The sequence below is a fragment of the Lolium rigidum genome, chromosome 4 (assembly GCF_022539505.1).
Source record: "Lolium rigidum isolate FL_2022 chromosome 4, APGP_CSIRO_Lrig_0.1, whole genome shotgun sequence".
Lineage (NCBI taxonomy): Eukaryota > Viridiplantae > Streptophyta > Magnoliopsida > Poales > Poaceae > Lolium > Lolium rigidum.
In genome coordinates this window covers 85,539,172-85,566,307 of record NC_061511.1, presented here as the reverse complement: position 1 = coordinate 85,566,307, position 27,136 = coordinate 85,539,172, and the positions used below count along the sequence as shown (strand labels likewise).

The window sequence follows — 27,136 nt, the reverse complement described above, 5'->3', positions numbered from 1 at the left end:
AAAAGATTTAGGAATGCATATTTAAATAAGATGTCCAGATTTACATAAGATTCCTCATCTTCCAGTTGCATTAGCCGTTGTGATCTGTACAAGAAGGTCAAACTTTGTACACACAACGTTCGCATCACCAAAGAGCCAAAGAACAACCCAACCACTCCGGCCGCTCTGCTAGCTCCGGACGCTCACCAAGGGTCGCACGCGGCGCCATGGGAGGTGACCGGGAACCGTCGCCGGCGAGCGCCCGGCCTCACGTGTTGCTACTGTGCAGCCCGTGCATGGGCCATCTCATCCCTTTCGCCGAGCTGGCGCGCCGGCTCGTCGCCGACCACGGTCTGGGCGCCACGCTCCTCTTCGCCGCGGCCACGGACACCCCCTCGGAGCAGTACGCCTCCGTGGCCGCGTCCGTCCCCGACGGCGTCAACCTGGTCGCGCTGCCCGCACCACCGGCCCTGCCGTCCACAGCTCCCGTGCGCGAACGTGCCACGCACGCCGCCGTCTCCAGCGTCCCGCACGTCCGGGAAATCGCCCGGTCGCTAACCTCAACCGCGCCGCTCGCCGCGCTCGTGGTGGACATGGTCAGCGTGCCTGCGCGCGACGTCGCCACGGAGCTCGGCGTCCCGTGCTACATGTTCTTCACCTCGCCGTGGATGCTGCTGTCGCTGTTCCTGCACCTCCCGAAGGTCGACGCGGGGCTCGTCGGGGAGTACAGGGACGCGACTGAGCCGATCCGGCTGCCGGGATGCGTGCCGATCCACGCGCACGACCTCCCGGGATCTATGCTCGTCGACCGGGGCAGCGACGCGTTCGGCAGCTTCCTTTCCATGGCCAAGGACGTCTCGAGAGTCGATGGGATCCTGGTGAACACGTTCAGCGCGCTGGAACCCGTGGTGGGCGACGGCACGGACGGCGTGACGGAGCTACCGGTGCACGCGGTCGGGCCGTTGGTCTGGACCAGGCCGGCCGGCGTGAACCGCGACCACTCGCGCGTCATCCGATGGCTGGACCAGCAGCCACGCGGATCCGTGGTCTTTCTATCCTTCGGGAGCGGCGGCACGCTCACGTGGCGGCAGACGACCGAGCTAGCGCTGGCGCTGGAGATGACTCAGTGTCGGTTCGTCTGGGTCGTCAAGAGGTATAATATCCCAGGTAATGGGGTTACAAAAATAGAGGAAACAGATGTGTGCATTGCATTCATGCATAGAAAATCTGGGGAATTTTCGCGCTTTAAAGTAAAACAGATCACAAGAATCGAAGTTTCACTTGACCTTGGTGGAATTGAAGTAGCTCATCAAGTCAAGCGCTATAAACCTCAATGTGACTTTGCTAAAACCTTGTTTTGGGTAGAGATGATTTGATCTAAGGGGTTAGATCAAATGGAACTAATAATCAACACAACAACACTTTACTCAATGATCAATTGCTTGATCTTATAACATTACAAACTAAGTAAGAATAAAATGGAGAAACCATTCTTAACTTATCTTTTCCATGTCTTAAGCTAATCCCTGATCCTACCATGAACCTCATGGTATCCATTTTACTCTATTCATGGAAAAATAACAAGGAGATCAACTCTAGAAATATATATTCCTCTCTACTACATATTAATATACATCAAACCTAGAGAGGTGAGAGTTCTATAGTATTTATTAAAGAAGCAATAACAAAACTTGGGTTAAACCCTGGATATAAATCCAAGGATTCAAATCATCATCTTTAAGACAATCCTAGAGAGAGATAACCATTAATGTTAAAACATAGATCCGGAAGATCACATCAACCTCTATGGAACCTAATATTAGGTTAGCATTGAAGTCCTTCCCAAATGAGAGAGCTTATCCATACTAATCCTAGTCTATCTATTCAAATATCCAAATGGTTAAACCATCAGCTCTTGGGGAAACATTAAGTAAATATCTCGGGCATTCCCTGGGATATAAAACTATTAAGATAACCATGACCATGACCATCCTAGAAAGTAAAATAGAAGTGATATATCCTAGTTGATCAAGACAATGCTTGATCATGGAAGTGAGAACCCATTCCATTAGAAATAATTTAGGAAGCCAAACCTTGATCATTATGAATTGAGTGATGATCATAAACCCTAAGAACTTGAGGTAAAGATATTAAGAACAAGTTGATCATGCTTAATACATGATCATGCTCTTGATGTATGTGAGGGTAAGTTAAAACCTAATAGGATAAGTAGATATCATTCACCACATGAAATTATAGGGAGATCAATAGAAAGCAACCCTAGGCTTATATCCCAACCTTAACTTGTGAATCACTTGGTGATCATAAGTAGAATCCTACCATACCTATATTTCATAAAATAAAGAACCTAAGAAAACCTTAGAGTAAAACTCCATATTTACTATGGTGAGAAACCATATATCCATATGACCAAAGTTAACTATAAAAAGAACTATAACTAATGTAGTTACTTTAATGATAAGTTGGGGATACTAATAGAAGTTAATTGGTAGAAGATAAAACCAATTCTCAAATCCTTAGTAATTAGAGAAGCACATAACATATGAAGCAACTAACCATATTACCCTGGTTAGGGGAGATTAACCCTAGCAAATGCATTATGGTGTCATCTCAACTCTACAACCCGAACTATATCTCAAACCTAGTTGTTAATAACTTGGGTAATTACAATTATAAAACCAGACCACAATTAAGATTCAAACCATGTGTCATTAGGTAAATAGCATTGGAACCATAGATTTGCACATCAAATAAATCTTATGCTTCAATTCCTGAACATAAGCAAAATCTTGTGCTACACTTTACAATTGAAACCATATGTATGGTGAGCAACCACTTAACCCATTAATCAAGATCAAACCATGATGAGAGTAGAATTACTCTAAGTACTTCAAGGTACTAGTAAAATACCATATTAGTGATAACCTTGACATAGAGTGATAATCAAAACTTCAAGATCTTAATAAATAAATGCTCACATGAAATCATATGTAAGTAACCAACATCTCAAATGGGAGGTCAAGCCTTAGAGATATTTTAGCACATCCAACCATGCCATTAAGTCTATTTCTTATTGAAATTCATTAATAAGCATTACCTTAAGATTGTTTCCTGCAAGGTAATATCAAATAAAACTCTAAATACCACTCAATAAGAATACTATCATTTGGAAACTAATTTAAATTTTTCCAAGATGATAATCCAATCCATGCCATATGGAAACTTAATTCAAAGTCAAATAATAATTAATAGACCAATGTATCAATACTCATATTAAAGTGTATAATACCCAACAAGTAATTATAAAGTATCTTGGGTGGATTACACAAGAATTCAAACTGTAAAAAAAATATAATACAAAACATGAGTGAATTCAAACGAATTTGAATCAACAAGAAATAAAAACAGAAAAGAAAACAGAAATGGAAAAGGAGAGAAAAACTTACCGGACTACCCGGCCGCAGCAGCTCCATCACCACAGCCAGAATGCAGCCCAAGCCGCACAGCCCAACTAAGCCCAACCCAACTTACCCCTTTGCTCGATATTTCACGAGAGGGGAATTGTCTTCCACCTCTCGATCGAGCAAGCTGCTCGGTGGCAGCACCATGGTCACCGGCCGCGCCAAGATGTGTGCCGCCGCCCCCAAACGTCTATATGATCACTGCTCCGCCGCCAGATGAACCCTAATCCTAATTTCCCTCTCTCTGCTCCATTCTCTCTCAGTGACGAAACCCTAGCTCGCCGGCCCCGTTCACCGCCGGCGACTGAGGCAGTCCCAAGCCTCGCCGTGGATGCTCCAAGCACCGCCGTCCTTCCCTCGTTCACCTCGTCGACGCGTGCAAGCTAGGAAGCCCCGGTTATGGCGAATTTGACCGTTTTCTCCGACCACCGCCGCCAGGTTATTGGGTGATTTCGTCGCCGTCCGAGCTCCATCGGCCTCGTCGTCAAGCTCTACGCGACTCCCGGTGAGCTCCTCGATCTTCCAGGTGTGCTCGCGCCGCTCGATTAGGCATCGTAGCGCCATCGCCGCATGCGCCTATTTCCGCCGCCGCGGTACCTCGTCACCGGCCGAGCTCCGGTGGCCATAAAGTGGCGGCGAGACCACCACTAGGTTTCCTCGCCGTTCCGCTTCGAACTGAAGCACTCGCCCATCCGCGGGAGCCCTCTGGCGTCGCCGTCGTGCTCAACTGCCACCGGCGGTGAGTCCTTGTGGTGAGTCACTGAATTTTGACTCGGTCCAAGTGCACGTGGCAGGTGACCTGGCCACTGGCCCACCTGTCCGTGTCTGTAGGTAGCATTAGCCGGGTAGGTTTAGCATTTCTTCTGTTTTTATTTCAAATACCGTAAAAATACTGCAACTTCAAATAAATCTAGAAAATTCAAATTAAGTCAGAAAATTGTAAATAAGATATTAAAATTCTTAGAAAAGAAAACTCTATCCAATAAAAATATAAAATGAAATTTTTATTTTTTATAAAAATTCAATTATTTGATAATGATTAATTAAGCCTTTAAATTTTAATTCCAAATTTAATTAAAATTCAATAATTATGAAAAACCTCTAAAATTAATAAAAACCAGCAAGCAAATCGGGAAAATATTAAAACAAATTTTCCTTTACTTATAATTTATTAAATCCTTAATAAGAGGATTTAAACCCTGATTAATAATTACTCTAATGATAAATTATTTAAAAATAATAAAAAGCCAAAATTGAATATTATTTTATTCTGAAGTTCTAAATAACTCCAACTTTATTATTGAAGTTATTAACTTATGAACTAATAATATTATTACAACCCTAGTTCCATATGGTAGAAAACTAGGAACTTATTATTTCATGTGAAACCTAAAACCCTAACTCTACTAAGAACCCTATTTCCATTATTACATGTGAACCCTAATTTGCTTCTAACCTAAAACCAAGGTTAGAACAGGTGATCATGGTACTTTATTTCAAATCATAGAGCCATCATTAGCAACTAAAAGACATACCTATGTCCACATAAAATGTAGAACCCTATCACTAGCAATTTAGTATTCCATGTATGCATATCACTAAACCTAGTTGATCAAGTAGGATCAACCAAGCTTAAACCCTAGTTTCAATTCCCAGAAACATCGTCCTTAATTACCCATACTTAGCATTACACCAATGTGATGAACCTCAGGAGCAACTATGCCAAATCCTGAGCATTACCTAACCATATTCCACTAAACCCTACTAGTGTTGGATACTTATCAACCAACTTATTTAGGAGCAAATTATTCTTTATTTAATAGAACCAACAATAAAACCTAAACCACCTCAAACCTAATTGTAATACTTCTTATTACTTAAGAAGTATGTTCTTCAAAAGTTATTCTTTTGAAGTAAATAAAGAATCATCATCAACCCTGCTTATAAGGACCTATAAACCCTAGCTGGCTATCACCAATAAGATGAACCAGTCCTGATAGCAACCTTGTATGAACAAATGTTTAGGATGCCTAGGCATAACTCCACCTACTATTGATGAATCCAACTCTGTTGTGATCCATCTAATATTTGCTCTAGAACCCAACTAAAACCATAATAAACCGGAGACTTCCACAACCTTAATTATTATACTTGTTCTTTATTAAGAATATGTTCTTCAAAAGTTATTCTTTTGAAATATATAATAAGTAATCATAAACCATACATTATAGGACTTAAAATTGACAACTGCTCTTTACTTACTGTACAACCACTACTATTTGATGTGTATGATTGTTACTATGCATTATACCACTTGTGTATGACTTTTAAACAACACAAACCTGAATAAGAACCTTGCTTGTGAATCACTCTAAAAGTGCAACACACCCTGAACTAATCATTACCACCCACTAATCCTAAATCATCGGGGTTAGGTCACGCTTAGAGCGATTGCACCTCATTCTTATGCATTATTGCATTTTTGCCAATCTTTTAAACATCGTCCTTACCGGACGATAATGCTATTTCAGAATTTGAAGTTTTTGCGTAACGAAGACCTTGTCCGCATAATCTTGCGATCAAGAAAGGCAAGTTCATCACTTGCTCATGTCATTTGATTATCTTTATCAAATTACTTGCAAAGTACTATGGTTATCACTATTGCATAAAAATCAAAACCACTACTTTCATAACTATGAATATGACTATGTGGTGGGCAATGGAACCATGGATTGTGTTGATATGGTGGAGGTTCCATTGCACGGGTTTATATCCATCTAGGATTAAACAACAAATGTCGCCAGTGATTCTTGTGCCGTAATACCCGTGTTAACCATAAGATCCGGAGTGGGACGGAGTAGTCAAAAGTGTTTCCACCTCTCGTTCATCAACGGATGCGCTTACCGTAGCAGCTTGTGTCTTGCGGAGTAACTTGAGGGTGGGGAGCCCCTTCTAATTCCCCACGGTATAGCCGTTGCTTACCGTAGCGGTTACTCGCTTGCGGAACAACTTGAGGGTGGGGATCCCCTTCTAATTCCCCACGGTAATGTGGTCTATGATGGGTTGCAGCTACCGGCGAAGGAGTTTGGTTAACGAGTCCCAAACTGTTGTCGTGGTCGGGGTCCACCCTGAAATTACGGGAATAATGGGACCGACGAGGACCCGGGGTCGGGGTATGCAACAAAGGGTGGGTGTTCGAGGTAGCGGAGGAACATGATTGGCTAGACCTTATACCGGGCCTCACACCATAGGAAGTGTGGACGAGCCCGCGGCTCGGTTGGCACCAAGGTTAAGATCTCTTATGGGTAAAGCAACACACCTCTGCAGAGTGTAAAGAACCGTGACCTGTCACTCCCTGTTCCGGGATATGGAACTGCGAACGCGGCCGGAAAGGAGCTCCATGAAGTTCTAGTAAACCGGTGAAGGCCGACGGACATAGCTCTTCCGAATAAAAGCAACCCTTTTGAAGAAATGGTTATGAAAACCTGCATTGGTATTAGACTTTCCGGTCTAATGCCGTAGCTAGTGCATTAAACACCTCTTTCCTATAATGAACTTGTTGAGTACGCTCGTACTCATCCCACTCTTAAATCCCCTGCTTAGATATGAAGGCATCGAAGGAGGATCTACAGTGCAACTCGAAGGCCGAGAAGTCAACAACTACTTCAAGAGACAGGAACCTGTCAGAAGAGTCAGATACCACATCCAACAAGGAGAAAACCTAGTTTAGCCATAGAAGGGAACTAGCTTCCTAAACCTAGCTCCTATTTAGCTAGAATCTATTCATAACCTCTATAGCTAGTTAAATACTCTTCAAATAGAGTTCGTGATAAGACTAGACTACGAGTCGTTCTTCTGGAGTTTATTTGCAGTTTTACCTTATTGTAAAGTAGGAGGCTATGATGATCTTATGTAACGTAGTCGGTGTTGTAATTCTATAGACATGCCTTGGACCCGCATATGTTTCGTTGTACCACTCTGAGCGATATAATACGAGTGGAACGGTGTTTCATTGGTGTTATATCAGACTTGCATACTACACCATGCAGTGGTATGCCGGGTCCCCACAGTTGGTATCAGAGCAAATGCTTTGACCTTAGGATTAAAACCCTTTAAAGGAGACCTATAGGATTGGTAGTGTCTATAGGAAGATGTCTTAGGTGAACCAAATCTCTTTATGACTTGAGATGGATATTCACTTGAGAATAATCCTGACACACTTGAGTCAACATTTCCTACCTATCTGTCCTAAGTAAAGTTAGGTAGCTAATCCTAAACAAATAGTACACCATTAAGTCCTTAAAACAATAGATGAGTAGATCACAGTTGGTATACAATACATGGTAGTCCAAAGAGAGGATACAACCATAAGGAAGATATCCTATTGGAAGATGTATACCAACATATGTTATTGTTAAGTACGAGTTATCTAGACCTGTAATAGGAGTAATATCAAGTGATGAATATAATTAAGATACCCTAATAGAGAATGTAGACCAAGCTAAGTAATGAGTAAGTAAAATATCTAAACTTGTAAAACAATTGATAACAAGTGAGAACTATGAGTCATGTGAGGTAGTATAGACCATGATGAGTCAATCATGGGAGATAAGGAAGAGAGATATGAATAAAATATGATTACTTACTTGGTAGAGTTGTTAATCATATATGATTCACCTGGGAATCATTATGTGATGGAATAGAACATCATAAATACTAAAAAGAAGTACAATAAGAAGCCACACAATAGTGCAAGAATTGTGTTTCAAAACCATGGGAAGTGTGCCAAGCACATCATGACCAAAGTCTGATGATTGAAACACTTGGAAGTATAGGAGCTATATTTCCAAGTTATGTGTTTAGAGTAGCAATGTTAGAACCTAAACATATCATGTGAGATAGTCTTCAATAAAATGAAAGTTAAGTAGTACTTCCAAAGAAAATTAGGTTAACCTTAACCATCCCCAAACCACTTTGTTTCAAGTTTATCTCATTGCAAATGTGCAATTAAGGTAAAGGTTGAGACAAATAGTAGAACTCCCCATATTCGTGCTAAGTATCACGATATAAACCTATCTTATGTGGTGTTATATACTACGCATCAGAGCCTGATGTTTAGAGATGTCTTACTCAACTAGTATATTCAGGCTTATGATGATGTGTATTATAAGCACAAAGCTGAATCTTCTTGGATTTTATTGGATTTTCATTGTTTGACTAGATCCATACATGAAGTTTGACTTTGATATGCAAATGCATGTTGCAATATCAAGTTCTTATTTGATGCTATAGATCTAGAGGGTAATGGTATTCGTGTGAGGAAGTGACGAACTCTGAAGATCTTAAAGACAAGATGAAGGTTCATCAGAGAAAGGAAGTAAAGTGTGGGAAGTAACCACAATACTCTGAAGGAAGTACAATCAGAAACTCATGCTTTACCTCAACAGAGGAGTACTTTAGTACATAGGAAGCATGAAGGTGAGAAATATGATGACTGTGGAGTAGTAGAAGTAGAACCATAGTCATTATGGAAGAGGGAATGCATGGAAATCACTTAGGATACTATATTCATAGTGTCAGCTAGTGGTTTTCTTGCAAAATAAACCCTGAATGAAGGAAGGTGATATATGAAATCATAGCAGACATAAGAAGACCATAGTCGATATCAGAAGACCACAATTGGTATAGGATCAATACTGCGAGATAAAATAGAAGATGTCTCGACCAGTTTATAAGAACCTATAATAGAATCCATTTTTAGATATCAAATAGCCACAGTTGGTATAATAACCACAGCCGGTATCAGTTGGTAATACAAATAGTCCACGATTTAATTATTTGTAACAAAAGTTTGTGAACAAATAAAAATCTTGTCAGCCAAATAGCTAGATCTATAAACATTTAGTCAAATGATTCACATTGGATGTCCACAAATGAGTGGATACACCACCAATATTCTTCGCGAGACCTTAGTAGCAGTAAAACCCATAAGTTAGAACCAGACCAATAATCCAACCATAAGTCCAATAGTTGGAAGAAAAGGAGTTGAAGACCATAAGAAAACTCTAAGGGGTAGAGTAAAATATTGAGTTGGATGTACAATGACTCAATACTTTGAGTAAGATGGAGATGAAGGTCTGAACTGAGAGGAAGTTCGATCTTATTTTCATAAGATTGATGAACACTACTTTCAGAAGGATGTCAGACCAGAAGTCGAGGTTTATACTTCGAGAAAGTAAGAATTGGACTATCACTTGAGAAAATGAGTAATATTTACTCAGAAGTACGAAAGCTCAAGTAAGTCAAGCATAAAGAAGTTGGACGAAGAAAATACCGTAAACAAATACAACTCAAGAAGGCCAAAGACCGAAGTAGATTGACCATACCAAAACTAAAGTCTATTTGAAAGACTCCTTTCATGGAAGATGGACTAAATGAGTCTAATCCATTCTTAGGAAAATAAACCATCCCGACCAATTCCATAGTTAGGACCATTAAGCACCATTACTGCAATTTTGGTAGTAAGGGAAAAACAAAGACCTATTTTATCAAATAGGAGATTGTTATCCAATTAGTCCTCAATTAAGACTGTCAGGACAAGAAGAAGTTCCAATCATGGAATATCCAATGAGAAAGGAAACAAACTTATAATATTGGAGGAAATCATGGAAGTAAAGGAAGTAATAGTTGTTTGATGTCAAACACTAATGGATTCCAGGAAGAATCTGGACAAGGGATGTATTCAATTATATCTAGTGAGATCACCAAGGAGTTTGAGAAAAGATGTAGTCTGCACAAGTCAGATCCACACTTCGGAAACGTGAGAGAGTTCAAACTTCGAGGACGAAGTTTAGTTTAAGGGGTAGAGACTGTAATATCCCAGGTAATGGTGTTACAAAAATAGAGGAAACAGATGTGTGCATTGCATTCATGCATAGAAAATCCGGGGAATTTTCGCGCTTTAAAGTAAAACAGTCACAGCAATTGAAGTTTCACTTGACCTTGGTGGAATTGAAGTAGCTCATCAAGTCAAGCGCTATAAACCTCAATGTGACTTTGCTAAAACCTTGTTTTGGGTAGAGATGATTTGATCTAAGGGGTTAGATCAAATGGAACTAATAATCAACACAACAACACTTTACTCAATGATCAATTGCTTGATCTTATAACATTACAAACTAAGTAAGAATAAAATGGAGAAACCATTCTTAACTTATCTTTTCCATGTCTTAAGCTAATCCCTGATCCTACCATGAACCTCATGGTATCCATTTTACTCTATTCATGGAAAAATAACAAGGAGATCAACTCTAGAAATATATATTCCTCTCTACTACATATTAATATACATCAAACCTAGAGAGGTGAGAGTTCTATAGTATTTATTAAAGAAGCAATAACAAAACTTGGGTTAAACCCTGGATATAAATCCAAGGATTCAAATCATCATCTTTAAGACAATCCTAGAGAGAGATAACCATTAATGTTAAAACATAGATCTGGAAGATCACATCAACCTCTATGGAACCTAATATTAGGTTAGCATTGAAGTCCTTCCCAAATGAGAGAGCTTATCCATACTAATCCTAGTCTATCTATTCAAATATCCAAATGGTTAAACCATCAGTTCTTGGGGAAACATTAAGTAAATATCTCAGGCATTCCCTGGGATATAAAACTATTAAGATAACCATGACCATGACCATCCTAGAAAGTAAAATAGAAGTGATATATCCTAGTTGATCAAGACAATGCTTGATCATGGAAGTGAGAACCCATTCCATTAGAAATAATTTAGGAAGCCAAACCTTGATCATTATGAATTGAGTGATGATCATAAACCCTAAGAACTTGAGGTAAAGATATTAAGAACAAGTTGATCATGCTTAATACATGATCATGCTCTTGATGTATGTGAGGGTAAGTTAAAACCTAATAGGATAAGTAGATATCATTCACCACATGAAATTATAGGGAGATCAATAGTAAGCAACCCTAGGCTTATATCCCAACCTTAACTTGTGAATCACTTGGTGATCATAAGTAGAATCCTACCATACCTATATTTCATAAAATAAAGAACCTAAGAAAACCTTAGAGTAAAACTCCATATTTACTATGGTGAGAAACCATATATCCATATGACCAAAGTTAACTATAAAAAGAACTATAACTAATGTAGTTACTTTAATGATAAGTTGGGGATACTAATAGAAGTTAATTGGTAGAAGATAAAACCAATTCTCAAATCCTTAGTAATTAGAGAAGCACATAACATATGAAGCAACTAACCATATTACCCTGGTTAGGGGAGATTAACCCTAGCAAATGCATTATGGTGTCATCTCAACTCTACAACCCAGAACTATATCTCAAACCTAGTTGTTAATAACTTGGGTAATTACAATTATAAAACCAGACCACAATTAAGATTCAAACCATGTGTCATTAGGTAAATAGCATTGGAACCATAGATTTGCACATCAAATAAATCTTATGCTTCAATTCCTGAACATAAGCAAAATCTTGTGCTACACTTTACAATTGAAACCATATGTATGGTGAGCAACCACTTAACCCATTAATCAAGATCAAACCATGATGAGAGTAGAATTACTCTAAGTACTTCAAGGTACTAGTAAAATACCATATTAGTGATAACCTTGACATAGAGTGATAATCAAAACTTCAAGATCTTAATAAATAAATGCTCACATGAAATCATATGTAAGTAACCAACATCTCAAATGGGAGGTCAAGCCTTAGAGATATTTTAGCACATCCAACCATGCCATTAAGTCTATTTCTTATTGAAATTCATTAATAAGCATTACCTTAAGATTGTTTCCTGCAAGGTAATATCAAATAAAACTCTAAATACCACTCAATAAGAATACTATCATTTGGAAACTAATTTAAATTTTTCCAAGATGATAATCCAATCCATGCCATATGGAAACTTAATTCAAAGTCAAATAATAATTAATAGACCAATGTATCAATACTCATATTAAAGTGTATAATACCCAACGAGTAATTATAAAGTATCTTGGGTGGATTACACAAGAATTCAAACTGTAAAAAAAAATATAATACAAAACATGAGTGAATTCAAACAGAATTTGAATCAACAAGAAATAAAAACAGAAAAGAAAACGAAATGGAAAAGGAGAGAAAAACTTACCGGACTACCGGCCGCAGCGAGCCCATCACCACAGCCCGACAACAGCCCAAGCCGCACAGCCCAACTAAGCCCAACCCAACTTACCCCTTTGCCCGATATTTCACGAGAGGGGAATTGTCTTCCACCTCTCGATCGAGCAAGCTGCTCGGTGGCAGCACCATGGTCACCGGCCGCGCCAAGATGTGTGCCGCCGCCCCCAAACGTCTATATGATCACTGCTCCGCCGCCAGATGAACCCTAATCCTAATTTCCCTCTCTCTGCTCCATTCTCTCTCAGTGACGAAACCCTAGCTCGCCGGCCCCCGTTCACCGCCGGCGACTGAGGCAGTCCCAAGCCTCGCCGTGGATGCTCCAAGCACCGCCGTCCTTCCCTCGTTCACCTCGTCGACGCGTGCAAGCTAGGAAGCCCCGGTTATGGCGAATTTGACCGTTTTCTCCGACCACCGCCGCCAGGTTATTGGGTGATTTCGTCGCCGTCCGAGCTCCATCGGCCTCGTCGTCAAGCTCTACAGACTCCTGGTGAGCTCCTCGATCTTCCAGTGTGCTCGCGCTGCTCGATTAGGCATCGTAGCGCCATCGCCGCATGCGCCTATTTCCGCCGCCGCGGTACCTCGTCACCGGCCGAGCTCCGGTGGCCATAAAGTGGCGGCGAGACCACCACTAGGTTTCCCTCGCTGTTCCGCTTCGAACTGAAGCACTCGCCCATCCGCGGGAGCCCTCTGGCGTCGCCGTCGTGCTCAACTGCCACCGGCGGTGAGTCCTTGTGGTGAGTCACTGAATTTTGACTCGGTCCAAGTGCACGTGGCAGGTGACCTGGCCACTGGCCCACCTGTCCGTGTCTGTAGGTAGCATTAGCCGGGTAGGTTTAGCATTTCTTCTGTTTTTATTTCAAATACCAGAAAAATACTGCAACTTCAAATAAATCTAGAAAATTCAAATTAAGTCAGAAAATTGTAAATAAGATATTAAAATTCTTAGAAAAGAAAACTCTATCCAATAAAAATATAAAATGAAATTTTTATTTTTTATAAAAATTCAATTATTTGATAATGATTAATTAAGCCTTTAAATTTTAATTCCAAATTTAATTAAAATTCAATAATTATGAAAAACCTCTAAAATTAATAAAAACCAGCAAGCAAATCGGGAAAATATTAAAACAAATTTTCCTTTACTTATAATTTATTAAATCCTTAATAAGAGGATTTAAACCCTGATTAATAATTACTCTAATGATAAATTATTTAAAAATAATAAAAAGCCAAAATTGAATATTATTTTATTCTGAAGTTCTAAATAACTCCAACTTTATTATTGAAGTTATTAACTTATGAACTAATAATATTATTACAACCCTAGTTCCATATGGTAGAAAACTAGGAACTTATTATTTCATGTGAAACCTAAAACCCTAACTCTACTAAGAACCCTATTTCCATTATTACATGTGAACCCTAATTTGCTTCTAACCTAAAACCAAGGTTAGAACAGGTGATCATGGTACTTTATTTCAAATCATAGAGCCATCATTAGCAACTAAAAGACATACCTATGTCCACATAAAATGTAGAACCCTATCACTAGCAATTTAGTATTCCATGTATGCATATCACTAAACCTAGTTGATCAAGTAGGATCAACCAAGCTTAAACCCTAGTTTCAATTCCCAGAAACATCGTCCTTAATTACCCATACTTAGCATTACACCAATGTGATGAACCTCGGGAGCAACTATGCCAAATCTCGAGCATTACCTAACCATATTCCACTAAACCCTACTAGTGTTGGATACTTATCAACCAACTTATTTAGGAGCAAATTATTCTTTATTTAATAGAACCAACAATAAAACCTAAACCACCTCAAACCTAATTGTAATACTTCTTATTACTTAAGAAGTATGTTCTTCAAAAGTTATTCTTTTGAAGTAAATAAAGAATCATCATCAACCCCGCTTATAAGGACCTATAAACCCTAGTCGGCTATCACCAATAAGATGAACCAGTCCTGATAGCAACCTTGTATGAACAAATGTTTAGGATGCCTAGGCATAACTCCACCTACTATTGATGAATCCAACTCTGTTGTGATCCATCTAATATTTGCTCTAGAACCCAACTAAAACCATAATAAACCAGAGACTTCCACAACCTTAATTATTATACTTGTTCTTTATTAAGAATATGTTCTTCAAAAGTTATTCTTTTGAAATATATAATAAGTAATCATAAACCATACATTATAGGACTTAAAATTGACAACTGCTCTTTACTTACTGTACAACCACTACTATTTGATGTGTATGATTGTTACTATGCATTATACCACTTGTGTATGACTTTTAAACAACACAAACCTGAATAAGAACCTTGCTTGTGAATCACTCTAAAAGTGCAACACACCCTGAACTAATCATTACCACCCACTAATCCTAAATCATCGGGGTTAGGTCACGCTTAGAGCGATTGCACCTCATTCTTATGCATTATTGCATTTTTGCCAATCTTTTAAACATCGTCCTTACCGGACGATAATGCTATTTCAGAATTTGAAGTTTTTGCGTAACGAAGACCTTGTCTGCATAATCTTGCAGTCAAGAAAGGCAAGTTCATCACTTGCTCATGTCATTTGATTATCTTTATCAAATTACTTGCAAAGTACTATGGTTATCACTATTGCATAAAAATCAAAACCACTACTTTCATAACTATGAATATGACTATGTGGTGGGCAATGGAACCATGGATTGTGTTGATATGGTGGAGGTTCCATTGCACGGGTTTATATCCATCTAGGATTAAACAACAAATGTCGCCAGTGATTCTTGTGCCGTAATACCCGTGTTAACCATAAGATCCGGAGTGGGACGGAGTAGTCAAAAGTGTTTCCACCTCTCGTTCATCAACGGATGCGCTTACCGTAGCGAGTTGTGTCTTGCGGAGTAACTTGAGGGTGGGGAGCCCCTTCTAATTCCCCACGGTATAGGCTGTTGCTTACCGTAGCGGTTACTCGCTTGCGGAACAACTTGAGGGTGGGGATCCCCTTCTAATTCCCCACGGTAATGTGGTCTATGATGGGTTGCGGCTACCGGCGAAGGAGTTTGGTTAACGAGTCCCAAACTCGTTGTCGTGGTCGGGGTCCACCCTGAAATTACGGGAATAATGGGACCGACGAGGACCCGGGGTCGGGGTATGCAACAAAGGGTGGGTGTTCGAGGTAGCGGAGGAACATGATTGGCTAGACCTTATACCGGGCCTCACACCATAGGAAGTGTGGACGAGCCCGCGGCTCGGTTGGCACCAAGGTTAAGATCTCTTATGGGTAAAGCAACACACCTCTGCAGAGTGTAAAGAACCGTGACCTGTCACTCCCTGTTCCGGGATATGGAACTGCGAACGCGGCCGGAAAGGAGCTCCATGAAGTTCTAGTAAACCGGTGAAGGCTGACGGACATAGCTCTTCTGAATAAAAGCAACCCTTTTGAAGAAATGGTTATGAAAACCTGCATTGGTATTAGACTTTCTGGTCTAATGCCGTAGCTAGTGCATTAAACACCTCTTTCCTATAATGAACTTGTTGAGTACGCTCGTACTCATCCCACTCTTAAATCCCCGCTTAGATATGAAGGCATCGAAGGAGGATCTACGAGTGCAACTCGAAGGCCGAGAAGTCAACAACTACTTCAAGAGACAGGAACCCGTCGGAAGAGTCGAATACCACATCCAACAAGGAGAAAACCTAGTTTAGCCATAGAAGGGAACTAGCTTCCTAAACCTAGCTCCTATTTAGCTAGAATCTATTCATAACCTCTATAGCTAGTTAAATACTCTTCAAATAGAGTTCGTGATAAGACTAGACTACGAGTCGTTCTTCTGGAGTTTATTTGCAGTTTTACCTCATTGTAAAGTAGGAGGCTATGATGATCTTATGTAACAGAGTCGGTGTTGTAATTCTATAGACATGCCTTGGACCCGCATATGTTTCTGTTGTACCACTCTGAGCGATATAATACGAGTGGAACGGTGTTTCATTGGTGTTATATCAGACTTGCATACTACACCATGCAGTGGTATGCCGGGTCCCCACAAGAGGCCAGATGAAGACACGGCGAGCGGCGCCTTCTTCGGAACCCGGCGACGAGAGGAAGACGACGACGAGCTCGGCTTCCTGCCGCGGGGCTTCGTCGAGAGGACGTCGGGGCTGGGGCTCGTTCTACCGTCGTGGGCGCCGCAGACCGCGGTCCTCGCGCACGCCTCCGTCGGCTGCTTCGTGACGCACTGCGGGTGGAACTCGAGCCTCGAGAGCATCCTCAGTGGCGTGCCCATGGTCGCTTGGCCGCTCTACGCGGAGCAGAAGATGAACGCAGCCATGCTGGAGGTCCAGGCAGGGGTGGCCGTCCGCGTCCACGCTGACGCCGACGGGTTCTTCACCAAGGAAGAGATCGCCGGCGTGATCCGACGTGTGATGGACGAGGAAGAAGGAGCGAGCATGAGGAAGCGTGTTGGCGAATTCAGACACAAAGCGGAACAAGCTCTAACCAAACATGGTTCTTCGGCACTTGCATTAGCGCAGGTCGCAGGTACCTGGAGATCTTCAATTAGTGTGGGTAAATAGATTTATTTCTCCACTTCTGCAAGGCCCATGAGTCATTTAAAACTTCCAAAACCATTTTGTTCAGGCTAGGTTGGACCGTACTTCTGAAATGTTATTACAAAATTTATGCATTCCAAGAGTGCCATGTAGTTTACGGTATTGTATAACATCTGATCTGAAGTAGTGTGAAATCCTCGAATACCATGCCACCTTCGGCATCGTGTTTTGCTGGAATAGGCTTCATTTGTTTGGGCTTCTTCTGCTTTTAGGGTTTAAAGAAGAAGCAACCTTGAAGAAGCGTGTTTGTGAGTTACCTGTAGTGAGATGAACATTTGCCCCCGTGCTGCTCCTCTCTGTGTAATAAACAAAGAAAGAAGTAATGAGGAATGAAGAAATGTTGAGACTAAGCGAATACGAATTGAGAGATAGAGAAGGTTAAGAAAATGAAAAAAAAACTAAGATACTGTGTAACTAATAACTATAATGGATTAAAAAAAGAAGTACTAAGGGCTGATATACTGAAGAAATGAGTAACTGAAGAAAGAATCAGACTTAAAGAACTGAGAGATAGAGGACTGAGAAAATGAGAATAAAGAACGATATCGAGAATGATGAATGAGGAAAGCTGAGAAACTAAAAATTTAAACTGACCTGAAAATTGAGATAATGAGAAACTGAAAGCAAAGAAAAACTGCAAAAGAATAAGAGAAGACTAAGTAACAAATGAAAATGAGACATAGAATAACTAACAGGTAGAAAAACTGGGAGACTAAGAAACTAATCAAATTGAGTAGATAAGCACAGACTCAAAATAAAGAATGAACAATGAAAATAAAGAAGAAAACTAAAGAAAAATAAGTGAATAAGACTGATTTAAAATATGATAGGACTGAGCTACTAATAACAATAAGCAAATGAAATTGAGAAACTGAGAGATTAAGCAAAGAAGAAATAAGAAAAGGAAACAGAAACAGAAACAGAGAATGAGCAAATAAAAAAGCTGAGAGAAAGAGTAGAAAAACCGAGAGAAAATAGAGACAGAGAAACGTCACCCCAAGCTATACTCATAGAGCTGGTCGCCATGGATTCCTGTATACAAAAGTATCTAACGTGAATGAAAAAAAAAAATACTATGGCCATGCAAGACAATAGCAAAAGAGTAAAAAAAGTCCAGCATAAAAAGCTAATATGAGCTATACTTAATGAAATAAATCAAGCTACAGACTAAATTCATATCTTAACAGGAACTCGTAAATTTAGGCTCAAATCCCTAGAAAATAATCACCCCAAGCTAACTTCAAAAAGATATGACAATCATCCACCCACTACCACATCTATTTTATTGACGATAATGAGCTATTACAGATGAATTGCAGCTATGCACGTGTAGCATAAAAATTCAGACTGGATTCATGTACTCTCAGCCTCCTTTCGCATAAACTCTACAATGAATAGCTTTCACATTTCACAAAATGGTGAATCATCTGCCACAAGCCTCTATTTTCAGAGAAGGTTCAACAGATATGTGATTAGCATCAGCTCATTTGATACCTCCGCCTACAACACACATAGTCAAAATAAGATGCCATAGACAACACCTTTGCAATTCGTTTCAAGACAATTATTTCCATACCATTTCTTTGATTCATATAAAAATTAGTGGGATAGTTAAAGTAGGTGGCTGAAAGAAGCTACTTCACTAGGAGAAATAAACTACAAGGCCAAACATGGGTGCAGCCTGTAAGTAAAAATAGGAGTGGGAAAACAAGCACGTTGATAAATTATCTGAGTTTTAGCCGATACACTATCACCATATATTTACAGCCAAAACGACAGTCCCAACCCCGCCAGGACTCACCTCTCACCTTTGTGGCTCACAATACATGGATTTTGTACTACATCCAACCCCTAGAAAACTGCTCCATCAAACTATCCTAGTATTAGGATTTTCTTGACCAATGAATGAACTAAACAACAATAGAATATAAATATTCACGATTCGCTGAAACCATACAAAATTGTGGGAAAAACAAAGCACCCACGATAAATTCAGAAAAAACTACTCTACTCATAGAGCTGGTCGCCATGGATTCCCGTATTGACAAACTAAGCCCCCAATGAACCAAAATCTATGCGAAATGAGCTGATCTAATATTCAGATAACTAACATACCACCTCACAAATCGACAGCCACGCGATGTTGCACGGTGCACACATTAGAAGGAGCTGAATTAAGAGGAGATGTACCCGGCCGGCCGACAGCGCAAACTCCTCTCACCTCTTCAATCTGGTGATCTCCCCTTTCCATGGAAGGGTCGACCCGCTGGATCTCCCACTCCCTCAGAACGCGATGGTCGAAATAGCTCCACCAAAACCACCATGCCTCCTCTGGTCGCATCTCCGCTGCCGTGGGACAGATCAAGGCTCTGCCCTCATCAACCTGCCTCCCTCTCTCCCTGAGGGCGGAACATGGAAATGAACTGACAAAGGAGCACCACCCTCAAAATTCAAAATGATACAGAAATAAACCAGGCCCAACTGATAATAAGCCGGAGCGAATAAATAAACCTGCACGCAGGAAAGCTTTGAGATTTGTGCCACGAGTTCAAAAGAACGGCCACCGATCTGACTTATGGCGAATTGAGGTTTCAGCTAGCTGAAAATTAGGAAAACTGTTTGAAAAACTTGGCCAGTGCACCAACCCTATACTCTCCAGCTGCTCGGGTGAAAACCTAGGCCCCCATCCCCACCACCACCCACATCCCGCCCTCCCCCGGGCGCCGCTGGCAAAGCCTGTGCGACGCCAACAGCGGCAAGGCGCTCACACCCATAGTTCGTCCATGCCGACCCTCCTCCCTCCCGTGCTCCGTCCCCTTACGGCACTCTTCCCCACAGTGGTTGGTCGCCTTGGCGCCGATGGCCGCTGCTCCTCGCGCCCATGGCTTGTGGATGGCGGCTAGCTCCTGGTCTTGGACAAACTCCTCTAGCTACGGAAGATCTGGCCCTGGGTCGTCCTGTGGGTCTAGGTCGCCTCCGAGCGAAAATATGGCGGACGAGGCGACGAGTCTCCACCGCTGATACCCTCCCCCCATCGGATCTTTCTGCGCCAGCCATGGGGAACAGAGCGGAGGTCGCGGTGAAGCGGATTGAGCGAGGGAGCGGCAGGAATTCCTCGATAGTGTGGGAGGTTTTTTTGCGGCGGAGCTGCGGATGCGGCAGAGGGGAATAGGGTTCCGGAGCCAACTCCCCTCCCCGTCCAAGTTAAATAGGGGGCGGGCGAAACTTTTCTCGGCCCCCGAACTCAGTTTACGGGCCAGGCCGCGAGTTCTGCTTTGGGCCATTTTCGGCCCAAACCCATAAACTGGTCGGAAAAGTTCGGTTCCAGCGTGTTTTACGGTTATTGTTAGAGACGCTCATACAAGTTTAATTCAATGTCGTTATCTAAGTGAAAGCTAAGTTAGTTCTCGGCTGACTGAGAACTAGTTACACCCAACCACTTATTTCAGAACTGTATAACCCAGGCTAGTCTGAATTATATGGTTTTATATATGTAGAAATTTAAATGACTCATGGTACTTGCATAAATGGAGAAACAGATTTATTTTCCCACTTGGATGTGCTATTTCTCACTACAAGAAGCTGTCCACATATTTGCGACCTGCACTAATGCAAGTGCCGGAGAACCATGTTTGGTTAGAGCCTGTTCCGCTTTGTCTCGTAATTCGCAAATACGCTTTCTCACGCCTGCTCCTTCTTCCTCGTCCATCGAATGTCGGATCACGCCGGCGATCTCTTCCTTGCCAAAAAAGCCATCGGCATCAGCGTGGACGCGGATGGCCACCCCCTCCTGGACCTCCAGCATCGCTTGTCTCTACGCTCTGCGCCAAGGGAGGTGACCGGGAGCCGTCGCCGACGAGCGCCATGGGACATGGCCGGAAACCTTCGCCGCCGATTGCACAACCGCACGTGCTGCTCCTGTGCAGTCCGTGCATGGGCCACCTCATCCCTTTCGCCGAGCTGGCGCGCCGGCTCATCGCCGACCACGGTCTAGGCGCCACGCTCCTCTTCGCCGCGGCCACGGACACCCCCTCGGAGCAGTACGCCACCGTGGCCGCGTCCGTCCCCGACGGCGTCAACCTGGTCGCGCTGCCCGCACCACTGGCCCTGCCGCCCACAGCCCCCGTGCGCGAACGTGCCACGCACGCCGCTGTCTCCAGCGTCCCGCACGTCCGGGAAATCGCCCGGTCGCTAACCTCAACCGCGCCGCTCGCCGCGCTCGTGGTGGACATGGTCAGCGTGCCGGCGCGCGACGTCGCCACGGAGCTCGGCGTCCCGTGCTACATGTTCTTCACCTCGCCGTGGATGCTGTTGTCGCTGTTCCTGCACCTCCCGGAGATCGACGCCGGGCTCATCGCGGAGTACAGGGACGCGACTGAGCCGATCCGGCTGCCGGGCTGCGTGCCTATCCACGCGCACGAGCTCCCGGGATCTATGCTCGTCGACCGGGGCAGCGACGCGTTCGGCAGCTTCCTGTCCATTGCCAAGGACGTCTCGAGAGTCGATGGGATCCTGGTGAACACGTTGAGCGCGCTGGAACCCGTGGTGAGCGACGACACGGACGGCGTGACGGAGCTACCGGTGCACGCGGTCGGGCCGTTAGTCTGGACCAGGCCGGCCGGCGTGGACACGGACCATTCACGCGTTATCAGATGGTTGGATCAGCAGCCACACAGATCTGTGGTGTATGTGTCGTTCGGGAGAGGTGGCACGCTTACGCTGCGGCAGACGACCGAGCTAGCGCTAGCGCTGGAGATGACTCAGTGTCGGTTCGTCTGGGTCGTCAAGAGGCCAGATGAAGACACGGCCAGCGGCGCTTTCTTCGGAACCCGGCGAGGAGAAGAAGACGACGACGAGCTCGGCTTCCTGCCGCGGGGTTTCGTTGGGAGGACGTCCGAGGTGGGGCTCGTCCTCCCGTCGTGGGCGCCACAGCCGTCGGCTGCTTCGTCACGCACTGCGGGTGGAACTCGAGCCTCGAGAGCATCCTCAATGGTGTGCCCATGGTCGCGTGGCCACTATACGCGGAGCAGAAGATGAACGCCACCATGCTGGAGGTCCAGGCCGGGGTGGCCGTCCACGTCCACGCTGATGCTGATGGGTTCTTCACCAAGGAAGAGATCGCCGGCGTGATCCGACGTGTGATGGATGAGGAAGAAGGAGCAGACATGAGGAGGCGTGCTAGCGAATTCAGACACAAAGCGGAACACGCTCTAACCGAAGGTGGTTCTTCAGCTATCGTATTAGCGCACGTCACAGGTACCTGGAGATCTTCCTGTACGTAATGAGAAGTCTAGTACATAGAAGTGGGTAAATAGATTTGTTTCTCCACTTCTGCAAGAACCATGAGTTATTTAAAACTTCTAAAACCATTTTGTTCAGGCTAGGTTGAAATGTTATTCCAAAATTTATGCATTTCAAGAGTGCTATGTAGTTTATGGTTTTGTGACATCTGATCTGAAGTAGTGCGAAATTCTCGAATACCTTGCCACCTTCGGCATCCTCTTCCCCTGGAATAGGCTTCATTTTTGGGCTTCTTCTGCTTTTAGGTTCAAAAGAAGAAGCGACCATGAAAAAGCGTGTATGTGAGTTACCTGTAGTGAGATGAAGGGCCTGATTGGTTACTCGTAGGATTTGATCCCATATATAGAACATGGTTGTGGATGCTGTCCGGGGAAATGCAACCTCTAATTCATGTTATGTTGTGTAAGTTGTTTGGTTACAAACAATTCCTACTCCGCATCAGTTGTGAAGCAAAATCTCTTGCGCTTGGTTGCCCATAAACCGCGTCTCAGTAGATGCAACGGCTATTTGGGTACATCCAGTGTAATATGTATGTGAGAGTTCCACTTTAGCTCCCTCAACACTAGGCATATACTTGTCCTTGTATTGTGTCAGTATGAGATAGTAAGCGTATCTAGCTTCCGCCTCCTCCATAGTATTGTACCGTGTGTAGATGCAACTGCGAAAATGGTGTACTTGTATCCAACAGTATTCCCAATTGGCATACACTCCGGGAACCCTACCCTTGTAAACAACATACGACAACATTTCTATGCATAAGATAAATAATATATATCAGTAAAGCAAATTCCTACATAATATACGACATAGTGCCACAACATTTAAAAAAATTCAAGTACCAAGAGATGAGCCTCATATAAAAGACATACGATAAAAGAGGTAAACCAATAAAACCACGTGGCGCCCTGGAGATGAGTCACTGCCGGTTCTTCTGGGTCATCAACAAGCCAGACGAAGACACGTAGAGCGGCGCATTCTTCGGAACACGCCCAGGAGAAGACGATGACGATGACGACGGCAGCATCCGGTGACTCTTGGCGAACTCACGTATATTATGGAGATGTAAATGTAGAATTTTTTGTATATTTTTCTTGACACTTTCAAATATAATTTTTTGGTAGATGGACCATATGCATCCAGGAATCAAATTAAATTTATGTTACCATGAGTCATTTAAAACTTCCAAACCCATTTTTTTCAAGCTAGGTTGGACCGTACTTCTGAATTGTTATTGCAACATTTATGCATTCCAAGAGTGCCATGTAGTTTATGGTTTTGTATAACATCTGATCTGAAGTAGTGTGAAATCATCGAATACCATGACACCTTCGGCATCCTGTTCCGCTGGAATAGGCTCTATTTGTTTGGGCCTCTTCTGCTTTTAGGGTTTAAAGAAGAAGCGACCATGAAGAAGCGTGTTTGTGAGTTACCTGTAGTGAGACGAACATTTGCCCCTGTGCTGCTCCTCTCTGTTGAATATAAGGACAATGTATAGCCTTTTTTATCAGATCGATCTTTTAGAAAATTTGATTAGTGCATCAATCATATATGATATGAGAGCTAAGAACTGAAATAGCCTAAACACGAGGAGAAGTGTTGAATATAAATACAATGTCTAGCTATTTTTTTCATCAGATCAGTCTTTTGAAAAGGGACTGAAAACGCAATTGGCCATAAGTCACTTTTTTCCACATATCCTCATTTCCACTTATTTTAGTACGATCAGTTTCATACGTGGAAAACCCACAAATCTGTTCAAAATATGATCCATTCCAATCATTTCGGTTTTTTCATCTGATTTTTTACGACAATGACTAAACCAAGTTTCAAAACAATCAGGCTCATTTGTCATCCTTGTACTGAAAACAAAACACTAAAACTGGCATATTATTACTAGCTTTGGCTATTCACTGGGCCTTCTTTCTCTTGGCATGTTCTGTAACTGACTCCATGTCACCCTTCTTTCTTCTTCTTCCTCCTCACACAAAGAATCCTCTATCCCATAGGTGGACGACCAAAACACAGGAAAAAGAAGGAAAGAGAGAAAATGGATCAGAACGAAAGAGAGAGGGAGATCCAGATGAACAAAACGGGATCCACCATGGAGGGAATGAGAATAAGTACAGCAAAATAAAGGCAGATGAAGATGGATAAACTTCGAGATCTCCTACACCAATAACACATGCATGTCAGCCCACACCCCCTCTTTCTTTTCACTCACTCTGCTCAGCAAATACAAGCATCCTTAATGGCCTGCCGACGGTCGCTTGGCCGCTCTACGCGGAGCAGAAGATGAACGCCGCCATGTTGGAGGTCCAGGCCAGGGTGGTCGTCCGCGTCCACGCTCTAGGCCACTTTCAGCCCGAACCTGTAACTGCCTGGAAAACTTCCGTTCGACGTGTTTTAGAGTTACTGCTAGAGATGCTCTTACAACTTAAATTCGATGGCGTTCTAAGTTAGTTCTCAGCTGACTGAGAACTAGTTTACACCCAACCACTTAGTTCAGAAGTGTACGACCCAGACTAGTCAGAATTATATGGTTTTATGTAGAAATTTAAATGACTCATGGAGTCATGGTACTTGCATAAATGGAGAAACAGACTTATTTTCCCACTTCGATGTGCTATTATTTCTCACTACAAGAAGCTGTCCACGTATTTGCGACCTGCGCTAATGCAAGTGCCGAAGAACCATGCTTGGTTAGAGCTTGTTCCGCTTTGTCTCGTAGTTCGCAAATACGCTTCCTCACGCCTGCTCCTTCTTCCTCGTCCATCAAACGTCGGATCACGTCGGCGATCTCTTCCTTGCTGAAAAAGTCATCGGCATCAGCGTGGACGCGGACGGCCACCCCCGCCTGGACCTCGAGCATCGTGGCGTTCATCTTCTGCTCCGCGTAGAGCGGCCATGCGACCATGGGCACACCATTGAGGATGCTCTCCAGGCTGGAGTTCCACCCGCAGTGCGTGACGAAGCAGCCGACGGAGGCGTGCGCGAGGATCGCCGTCTGCGGCGCTCACGACGGGAGAACGAGCCCCACCCCTGAGGTCCTCTCGACGAAGCCCTGCGGTAGGAAACCAAGCTCGTCGTTGTCTTCTCCTCGCCGGGTTCCGATGAATGCGCCACTCGCCGTGTCTTCATCTGGTCTCTTGACGACCCAGACGAACCGACACTGAGTCATCTCCAGCGCTAGCTCGGTCGTCTGCCGCAGCGTAAGCGTGCCACCGCTCCCGAACGACAGATACACCACAGATCCGTGCGGCTGCTGATCCAACCATCTGATGACGCGTGAATGGTCCCTGTCCACGCCGACCGGCCTGGTCCAGACCAAAGGCCCGACCGCGTGCACCGGCAGCTTCGCCACTCCGTCCATGCCGTCGCCCACAGAGGGTTCAAGCGCGCCGAACGTGTTCACCAGGATCCCATCGACCCTCGAGGTGTCCTTGGCCACGGACAGGAAGCCGGCGTGCGAGTCGCTGCTCCGACGGACGAGCAAGGACCCCGGGAGCTCGTGCGCATGGATCGGCACGCAGCCCGACAGCCGGATCGGCTCCGTCGCGTCCCGATACTCCCCGACGAGACCAGCGTCGATCTCCGGGAGGTGCAGGAACAGCGACAACAACATCCATGGCGAGGTGAAGAACATGTAGCACGGGACGCCCAGCTCCGTGGCGACGTCGCGCGCCGGCACGCTGACCATGTCCACCATGAGTGCAGCGAGCGGCGCAGTTGAAGTTAACGACTGGCGATCTCCCGGACGTGCCGGACGCTAGAGACGGCGGCGTGCACGGTGCGCTCGCACACGGCGGCTGTGGATGGCAGGGTCGGTGGTGCGGGAAGCGCGACCAGCTTGACACCGTCGGGCACGGAAGCGGCCACGGAGGCGTACTGCTCTGAGGGGGTGTCCGTGGCCGCGGCGAAGAGGAGCGTGGCGTCGAGACCGTGGTCGGCGACCAGCCGGCGCGCCAGCTCGGCGAAAGGGATGAGATGGCCCATGCACGGGCTGCACAGGAGCAGCACGTGCGGCCTAGCGCTCGCCGGCGACGGTTCCCGGCCACCTCCCATGGCACCGTGTGCGACGTTAGCGCAGCGACGAGCGGCGTTTCGGTAGCAGAGCGGAATGGTTGCGTTGTTCTTTGGTGATGCGAATGTTGTGTGTGCAAAGTTTGACCTTCTTGTACCAGCTCGGAACGGCGAATGCAACTGGAAGGTGATGAATCTTATTTAAATCTGGACATGTGGTAGAAAATACTACTACATGGTAAGAAAATAAATATACAATCCCAAATCTTTTTTTATCTCCAATGATTGTGTCACTTGCTTGAGTGCACCCCCTCTCCAAACTTAAACAACACAATGGTGGCTGGCCCATTTAAATTTCTACCCGTAGTTAGCAATTGGCCCGGTGTGCTAGGTTGGCTTCTGCCATGATTTTTATACATATGGCTGCAAACTCAGCAGTCCATATCTTGTGCATCGATCGTGCTTGTTTATGATGAAGACCAAAATGTCGAAGCCGGCCGGCAACATTCAATACCATGAGG

The 27,136-nt window shown here is 43.7% G+C and overlaps 1 protein-coding gene and 2 pseudogenes across 1 annotated transcript; 2 read left to right on the top strand and 1 right to left on the bottom strand.

Annotated features, from left to right (window-relative positions):
• The first annotated feature begins 206 nt into the window (after positions 1-206).
• On the top strand, positions 207-17,486 carry LOC124647326 (hydroquinone glucosyltransferase-like). The gene is made up of 2 exons (XM_047187287.1): positions 207-1,132; positions 16,736-17,486. The coding sequence occupies exons 1-2, from the start codon at positions 207-209 to the stop codon at positions 17,256-17,258; spliced, it is 1,449 nt and encodes a 482-aa protein (XP_047043243.1). The 3' UTR covers positions 17,259-17,486.
• Positions 17,487-21,212: 3,726 nt separating this feature from the next.
• LOC124647325 lies at positions 21,213-22,576 on the top strand (annotated as a pseudogene).
• Positions 22,577-25,221: 2,645 nt separating this feature from the next.
• LOC124707979 lies at positions 25,222-26,603 on the bottom strand (annotated as a pseudogene).
• Between the last annotated feature and the right edge of the window lie 533 nt (positions 26,604-27,136).

Coding starts and splice junctions, on each gene's coding strand:
- LOC124647326 (XM_047187287.1), top strand. CDS start 207: ATGGGAGGTGACCGGGAACCGTCGCCGGCGAGCGCCCGGCCTCACGTG. Junction 1,133..16,735: donor TTCGTCTGGGTCGTCAAGAG/GTATAATATCCC, acceptor TCCCCACAAGAG/GCCAGATGAAGACACGGCGA.